The sequence below is a fragment of the Galeopterus variegatus genome, unplaced genomic scaffold, assembly GCF_000696425.1.
Source record: "Galeopterus variegatus unplaced genomic scaffold, G_variegatus-3.0.2 Scaffold201, whole genome shotgun sequence".
NCBI lineage: Eukaryota > Metazoa > Chordata > Mammalia > Dermoptera > Cynocephalidae > Galeopterus > Galeopterus variegatus.
This window is the reverse complement of record NW_007726312.1, coordinates 325875-334787: the sequence shown is the minus strand read 5'-3', so window position 1 is coordinate 334787 and position 8913 is coordinate 325875. Positions and strand designations below refer to the sequence as shown.

Genomic DNA, 8913 nt, shown 5'->3' with positions numbered 1-8913 from the left:
GGAGGGAGGGAGGGTGTGAGGGAGGGAGGGTAGGCCGGGGGAGGGGGTGATTTTCCACACGGGGCCAGCAATGTCAGCTCTTCCTGTACGTGTGCTGGAGGCTGCAGTTCAGGCCTGTGCTGCACTGAGCTCCACACATCTATAAACTTGATCCTCAGCCTGAACCCTAACACCCCCCTCTCTCTACTCCCTTTCCTAAGCCTCCAGAGCTGCACATTATTAAACTCTTTCTTTCTTTCCCTCCCTTCTCCTCCAATGAAACATTAAAAAGAAGCATCTGGAATTCGTAGCAGAGCACTGGGGTGGACTGGCAGGAAGGGGCACCAGCAGAGTGCACTCTTGAGAAGCTGGCCAGTCACATTAACACAGACACTGCTCTGAGCAGTTATAATAACCAGGAGTAGGAGCTGAAACCATGGGCACAGCGGGGAGAGGAGGGGAACCTTCCCTCTGCCACGGCGGGCTCTTCCCGCATAGTACCTCATCTTCCAGTTGTTTTCCCTCTTGGCTTCCCATTTCCTTTCCCATGGTGTCTGGGACGGGTGCCACTGACACATATTTTCCACCCTTGAATGCCAGCAGAGGCTCTTCTTGTCCACAAAGGGCTTCCAGAAAATACTTCAGCACTGTGACCCTTTTGCAGTCGGCTGCAATAACCTACAGGGTGAGAGGGAGAGAAGAAAAACAGCATTTTCTGAAAAGGAAGATGAAGGTGAGAGACACTGCTGGCTGAGCACATGAGAAGTGTGTCAGAGTCACTGGGCAAGGGGGGCAGAAAGAATGAGCAGGAGTGTGTGTGCGTATGTGAGGTGGTGAGCCAAGGGCGGGATGAGAACCAAGATCTTCTGAAGGAAGGAAGGAAGTCACCAACATCTCTCCTTAGGTCATCTCTGGGGCAGCAGACGACCCCAAGACCAAGGACAGGTGCCCTTGGCGATTTTGTCTTTCTTTCACTAAAGTCCTGACATAGAAAGAGAATAAATTAAATTCCCTTAAGTAGGAGAGAGGAGTGCAAAATGTGGGCTTTCACAGAATAGGGTCTTGCTGGTGGCCCTCGCTCCCACTCCCCACTCTTTTCCCAGCTCCCCTCTCTCCAGACTCCCATAAGGAGATCGTTCAGGCTGAGTGCAAAACGAATGATGAGGACTTTCTTGGCTATTTCATTTCAGCCAGATCATTTTGGGTTTCCCCTGATAGGTTTCTGCTCCACCTAAGAGCTTCTTATGCTCAAGAAACTGGGTTTAGGTAGGAAGTTGTCAGGAGGAAGGAGATAGGCAGAGCAGGTGTGTGGGGGGGAGAGTTTCACCAAAGCTCCGTTCCTCCAGGGGTTCACGCCAAACTGCTCCCGTGTGGCCACATCAGCACACAAGCCAGTGCTGTCAGAGAAGCTGGGGCTGATTTAGCTGAGATGAAATCCAGTATTTTGAGCAACTATCAAATTTATAACTGTCTCAGATGACATGTCCACAGTCAGCCAGTCTGGGGTCCTCCTCTTGCCAGATGACACATGCATGCCCTCACCTCTAAACCCATATGCTTTGCTTGCACCTCCCTCCATTCTTGCCCTTTTGTGTCCTTCTCTTCATCTCTGGCCCCTGGGTCCTCTCCTCTTTACTGGCAAGGTGCTCGCCAAGGGAGGGGGCCCTGTTCGATCTGGAGCTCAGAAGCTGAAGGCCATTCCACACGGGAAAGACACTTACTTCAGTGGCCAGATATGCCACAGGGGGGCAGACCCTTCATCACTAACTATTGCCCACAGTGAATGCTCCTGCCCCCCTTTTAATGCTTCCCATTTCTTAAGGTGAAAGGGACTCACATGTCTGCATCACACGGTGAAGTACTAATTTGGAGTCTAGCTTTGATTGACTGCTCATTGTTTTACAGATGCAAGTAAAACATCTGGACAGCAACCTTTCTGTGTCAACTGTGTGCTCCATGACTCCGTCCTCTGCTACCTTCATACAGCCAAACCAGCTATTCTCCCCTGCCTGGGGTGGTCCCTGCTCTCCCCTCACCAATGGCCCTGTTACCATTATAGGCTGGAATCTTAGGCTAAGTACTTTGACCACCTCCACCTGATAAGTTGACCTAAAAGGTTCTCAGCTACCCAGAAGAGGCTCAGAGAAAGGACAGCTTCTTACGCTTGGGGTGCCTGGCTCTGGGCTTACCTCCTTGAAGGAGGAAGGAAGCTTGTCCTGGGCTGGGGCAGGTAACCATGGTTCCATCGCGTGTATTCAAACATGTGATGAGGAAGGCTAGAAATACAGAAGCAGGGGCTAAAAGGCATTAGAGAACAGAGCTGAAATGAGTAATAGCCTGGCAGGCAGCACGCGAAGTGGCCTCCCTGCATCCCCAGCCTCTCACTTGCAGAGGAAACTTCTGCATTTCCACAAGACTGCCAGTTTCCTCTCTGTGGTCTAATTTTAACCACCTTGTCGTTACAGTGTGTGTCAGCCACCTGACCCCAGTATGACCTCTGACCTTACGCCCCAGCTACTGCTTGCACTATGGAGAATTATGTAATAGGTCCAGGACTTTCCTCTTTGGTGTGAAGCTGCTGCTACTGAATGGAGAGGAGGTGGGGGGTTAAGCGGTGAGAAGAGGACAGAGAAAAAGCTTGTGATGGTCCCTGGCCTCACCTGGATGGTAAGAGGTACACAAGTGCCCCTGCTGAGTGTGTAGCAGAAACCCACCCAGGACAGCAGATGTGCCACAGGTGTGTGTGCACTGGCAGCCACAGAAGCACTGCTGCTGTGACAGCCTGGGCTCTCAGGAGAAACAGCACAAGTGTGAACGTGGGACTCCTGGAGATGGGGATTTCCAGGGCACAGTAGGACCGAGGGATGCAGACATCCTGAGCCTGCCTGTGGCACATCCTTAGAGGACCAGTGGGAACTGATCACATGGACACACAAGGAAAAAGGAGTTTTTCCTCCCCCTGGTTTTCATTTTCACCCCATTCAGAAGGAACTGGTTTCCTTGGGGATTTTGTCTGCTATGGCCATCAGTCCCTCCCATAGGGCAAAGACACTTTTGGCTGATTTGCTAAAGGGCTTTGATTCACTGGTGTCTCTGAGCTGATGCTAAGAGGCCTGAAAAGGATTCTAAATGCTTGGAGAAAGAAAAGTCACCCAGTTTTGGAAGACTGTCCTCTCTCCTTTGCAATCTAACCAGCAGGGAGAACAGCCAAGACTGTGCACAGTCTCCTCAGGTTTCTAAAGTACACTGTGGGAGTGAGAAATGCTGCGTTCCAGCTAGTTAGTAGATGGGGAAACTAAGAGGGAGAATGGTTTAGGGCTTGCCTAGAGGCACAGAGAAACCTTCCGTCTCCACTGGCTGGCCTGTCTGCAAAAGCTTTCTGCCTTAATGCAGGAGGGATAAGCCCAGTGGGGAGAGGACAATAGCTCTCTTGACCCTGGAGTTCTACAGGAGGTTTATGGAAATATTCTCCTGGACAGAGCTTCCAGCACTTGAGTCAGGAAAAAGAAAACCCCCAAAGAAACAAAAACTGTTTAAATATGGTTAATAAGGGATATCATGATGGAGAAAGCCTTTCAAACCACCTATGAAAAGCAAACTCCAAGATTATCTTTGCTTGGCCAAGGAGGACTTCCTGGTAGGAGAGGAGTTAAAGCTAGGCTCCCTGCTTGGAGAGGAAGGAGTCCAGATGAAGTCTATGACATAATCCCTACAATAACTCTGTTCATGAGCACATTTTTCCATTCTATATCAATGAAAAACAGAGAATGCAAGTGGTATGTACATTGCAGCTCTGAGCAAACTCTAGATTCTCCAGAGGAGCAAGAGCTGGGCAGGAGAAGCTTCCTTTCTAGACTATAACAGGTGGGGATGGACTGGGGCTAGAGGTGGGTAAGATGGCTGCTGGCCAGAGAAAACCCTAGGGAACTTGGGAACCTTCTCAGTGGTGGTCCTGGCCATCATGGAGGGAGACTCACTGAGTAGGAGATTATCAAGAACTCCAAAGTCAATGTACAAAATGTCTCACACAAATCATTCCAATCAGCTTTAAAAAGAAAACTGGAGCTTTAGGTCAGGGAAGAGCTGAAAGAATGGCACCCAGGCTGGCTGGTTGGCTCAGTTGGTTAGAGCATAGCCTTGTAACACCAAGATCAAGAGTTCAGATCCCTATACCAGCCAGCTGCCAAAAGAAAAAAGACAGACAGACAGACAGACAGAAAGAAAGAAAGAAAGACAGAAAGAAAGAAAAAAAGAATGGTGCTCAAAGAAAGCCCCTTTCCCTTCCCCTGAAGACCATCACTTGCCCCATCAGTGGGAACTGAAACCTCTAGCTCAGGGCTCCAATCATCACCCTGATCGAGTCCACACGCAAAGAACCAAGCAGAAAGGAAAACTGAAAGTGAGGTGTGGAGGAGATGATGCAGGAGCCTGTCCTGTCCCAGGCTCAGTTCCCTAGAGAGAGAGAATGTGAGTATGCATGTGGGGCTGGAGCTAAGGGGAAGGTTATGTCTCAAGGATGTGGGAAGAAACCTTTAGGTCAAGACGGGGTGGGGAGGTGGATCAGTAGAGAATGGTGTTCTCTGAAAACTGGTGACTCTCCACAGCTACTCAGCAGGGACAAGCCCAGCCTGGGCAGAGATACCCAGGAGGGAACAGAAAAAGAGATCTATGCTGCCTTATGAACAGTAGGGGAGGGTGAGAGAGAGAAAAGGAACTAAGCGCCAGGCACCATGTACTGATGTACTCTCCGCAAGACTTAACACCTCAGAGCAGCCGCAGGGGTTTGGAGAGGGAGAAAGCCCCCCATCTAGCCTGGGAACATGAGGAGGGGTTGGAGAGCTGAACCAGGCCTCCGGATGTGAGCTCTAGGGAATCAGGGACTTATTCCATCTTTATTGGGTCCCTGTTTTCTTCAAACAGGCCTCTTGGAAGGCGTGAGCACCACAGTGGCTAGTCATTTTTTAAAATTTCTTTTTCTGAACTTTTGGTTTGGAGGAATCAGAATCTAAACTTGCACTATCAAGTAGTTCTTTTTTTTTTTTTCTGGTCTTAAAAAGTCCAGCTTGCTACTGCTCCTCTGGTTAAAGAGAAAAATCACACAGGTTTCCCCCCACAAACTCAAGTTTACAGGTTGTTTTTCTTATTTCTCTAAACAGAGCCAATTACTCTCACATTTGTTGAAACCTTCAATCAAACTTTATAGCTTGTTAATTTTACAGAATGTCCTTAGAGCAAATAAGATGCAAACAGGAAAGTGAAGTCTTGCTGAGATTATTAAGAAACCTTAAAATAGCCTCCAAATCCACCACCCAAGACTGGTAAAAATACAGGCTGCTTGGCTGGCTTCTGAGGTCAATTAGCAATGGGTTAATTATCATCTCTAATGAGCCAAGCCTACAAGACTGGCTACAAGAAATTTAACTCAGACTAATGTATTTTCAAAACTAGAACTTCTAGTTATGCACCACTCACCCTTACAGGAGACTGAAGGGTGGGAAGCATAATTCTGAAGCGGCCAAGGGTGGGTCAGCCTGAGAAGGGGTCTGCCAATGAAAGTGTAGACATAAGAAATAGAAAACACCACACAGGGAATCCTCTGGAGCTGGGAGGACAGAGGAAATGGTTTATTCACATTCCTAGGGGGAGGGGCTTCCTGGCAGGGAGCAGACTCCACAAGCAGGAGGGAAACTGGCCACAAGGATGCACAATCACTCTAAAGAGAGGCAGCACTTTAGGATGGAGAGACAGACATTCACAGCCTACCTATATCAGAACGAGTTGGTATAAAACTGAGAGAGAGGGTCATGCATCAGAGAGGAGAGAAAGGAAGAACCTGGGCAGGGGCTGCATGACAAAGGGGACAGAGGGAGAAAAAGCACAGGTCCATGTACCAGACGCATTGCCTGATGACCCCAGGCATGATGCCCAAGGGATTAATTCAAACAGTATTTCACTCTTTCTCTACCCCTGCTGCAGCAGGGGCTCATTTCTTTGCAAGGGATTAAGCTTAGGCCACTTCCCCAGTCACTTCTGATCCCAGTGTCCAAATCCAGCCCTCCTTAATCCTATGGTTGGTCTGTGCTAGCTGAGGGATCAACTGGTCACAAGAGGAAGTGCTAACATCATTGGTCAAATTCACAGCAGCCATCACTATTCCACTCATCTGGTCCCATCAGCTGTTTTCTTCTCAGAGGAGAAAACGTGGGCTGTTACCAATCAAGTGGCATTGCACAGATGCCTACTGTCCCCACCCGTATCCACCGTGTGTATTGCGTGCACACGCATGCTGGCCATAAATCTCAGGGGTAGGTGAAACTGGTAAACGGTTAGGTGGGAAGACTTGCGGGGGGCCAGGGAGGAGGCTAGTCCAATAGAGTTTTATGGAAGATTCCAAAAGGTACAGCTACTTGGCTACAGGGAAGGAGATGATCTTCACACTGGAGGGAGAACAGAGGAGTTGTGGAGCATACACAGGCAGTGAGGAGGTAAGTACAGTAGGAAAAACAGGTCCATTCTGGGAAAAGGCAATACAGGGGACTGGTCAAGAGCCTGGGTTTCACAGTCAGAGAGATCTGAGTTTAAGTCTCAATTGGCCACATCCCAGCTGTGTGTCCTTAGGCAAGTTAGTTAACCTCGCTGAGCCTCTGTTTGCTCAAGTTGTTTGTGAGTTTTAAAAAAGAATGCATTCTCGCCTCTTTGAAACATTAAACAAAATTTAAAAAAAAATTTTTTTTTTTTGTCTTTTTGTCTTTTTTCCGTGTCCGGCAATGGATCGCAACCCTCAGTGTTGCCCCCGTACCGGACCGGGGACCGGCAACGGGATCGCAAACCTCGGTGTTGCTCCTGCGCCTCGCTCAGCCAGTGAGCGGGAACCGGTCTGTATGTGGGATCCGAACCCTCGGGCGGGAGCGCCGCCGCGCTTCCCAAGCGGCGCACTATCCAGTGCGCCACCGGGCCGGCCCCAAATTTTAAAAATTTTAAAGAGATAATGCTTATCAAATACTTAGCGAGATGCCTGCGACCAGTAAGTGCTCAATAAGTGAATGGTTGCTATTTTTTTCCTCCCTTTCTGCTTTACTCTGCTCAGAGGTAGGAGGGGCACTCTGCCTAATATCACTGAGATGTGTGGAAGCTGACTCAGAGGCAAGGTGGGAAGCATGGGGTTGGCACACGGCTTAGGGCTGAAGGGAGAGGCCCTGGAATGTTCACCTGGCTATTGAAGCTGCTGAAATATTTTTTTCAGAGATAAGGTGCTAGATCCAGGCTACTGGGCAGGCCACTTGGTGGAGGGAAGGCCTGGTCTCTTTCCAGCAGTCCCTCTTCCTATTCTCCAAAAAGATTACTGGACCTAACCATAGGCATGCATGCATTCTGAAAAGGCCCCAAGGGCCTAGGCATTAGGACAGGCATGCCACAAATACATACATCAGAAATAAAACCTTGTTGGGCCGGCCCGGTGGTGCACTCGGTAGAGTGTGGCGCTTGGGAGCGCGGCGGCGCTCCCGCCGAGGGTTCGGATCCCATATAGAGACCGGTCCGCTCACTGGTTGAGCGCAGTGCGGGCGCGACACCGAGGGTTGCGATCCCGTTACCGGTCACGAAAAAAGACAAAAAAAAAAAAAGAAATAAAACCTTGTAGTAAACATCACCATTGCCTTATCCACCTAGCCCCTTCATAGTGAGATATGGGTAGTGGCTTTGCCTTTGCTAATGTTATCTTCCCTAATAAAACCCAGCTGGATCCTTCCCCAAGGTCTCTCAATACGAGAGAAATGATGAGAAAATCCCCAGTATGGAATTTTCTACCCACCTGAATTTCCTGAGCTTGGATATTCTGAACAGAGCTAGATAGGAGCCTGTTTTCCTCTGGGAAGAGTACAGCTTGCTCTTCTTGAATTGTTCCTTCGTGGAAAGAAACTATTTTCTTCTAGAGCTCTGAGCTCTGGCTGTGCCAGCAAGGTGCATTCTCAACAGCGAGAGCATCACAGAGAGCAAGCTATAGGCAGCAGTAGCTCGGGCTGCAGTCCAATCCTGCTTCCCCTGCAGAGTGCTCCGAAAGCAGCCACCCACATTGGCAGGGGTTGGGGCGGATATTGGCACTGCCAACACAAGCCTTTCAGGTCTGGCTGGCTTCAGCTGGTCTGAAACCTGGAACACAGGCGCTGGGGCCCTCACTTACTGAACCAGCAGGGGAGGCTACAAGCTCAGCCCCTGGGGATGAAAGCCCTCAAATCTGTCTCAGTCTGCAAATATCCACATGCAGTCTGTTTCTACACTGCCAGTTCGTTCTGGGCCAGAAGCACTGAATCTTAGGCTCTAGTCACTCTGAGCCACATTTGTATTTGCCTTCTAGATAGCTAGGTCCAGGAGGCCAGGCCACCCTTTAGGTTTGTGTTCAGGCTCCTTAACCAAATATGTTCCTAGTTTTATTTATTTTATGTGCGGGGGAAGAGTGCCTTTTCTTAGACATCTGCAGCATTCCACACATTTGGTAAATATTTGCTGAACTGAATGTTGACTAAGTGCCTACTGTGTGTGTAAGGCATTGTTCTAGACCTGGGCATTCAGCAGAGAACAAACCAAAGTCCCTGTTTCAGTGGGGAGTGGATCAACTTCATACCACTACATCAAAACACTCCTTGTAACAACTGTATCCAGAGAGAAATACATGCTGCCCCCATTACCTACAGCCCTCAGGAAGGCAGAATTCTCATTCCTCTTCTGTCAAGGGAGGAGAAAGAAGGAGCTTCCTGTCAAGGGAGGAGAAAAGCTCCTTGCAGAGACCTGGCACACTGCTCCTTTATACCTGTCTTGAGGAGGTCAGGACGGAGAATTCCCTTGGGCTCAGCCTTGCTACAAGATAAAATCCCAATCTCTCTCAATGCTTTCTGTGCTCTGTGCAAGCCCCCTCCCCACCAACCCCCCCCCCACCAA

General features: G+C 49.3%; 1 protein-coding gene across 2 annotated transcripts in view; it reads right to left on the bottom strand.

Moving 5' to 3' along the window:
* SMG6 (SMG6 nonsense mediated mRNA decay factor) overlaps positions 1 to 8913 on the bottom strand; it is a 227294-nt gene that overhangs the window by 23563 nt on the left and 194818 nt on the right. For both annotated transcript variants that reach the window (XM_008565649.1, XM_008565653.1), the window contains one exon: positions 481 to 657. In XM_008565649.1, the coding sequence (XP_008563871.1) occupies positions 481 to 657 (177 nt within the window). The remainder of the gene's footprint in view (positions 1 to 480; positions 658 to 8913) is intronic.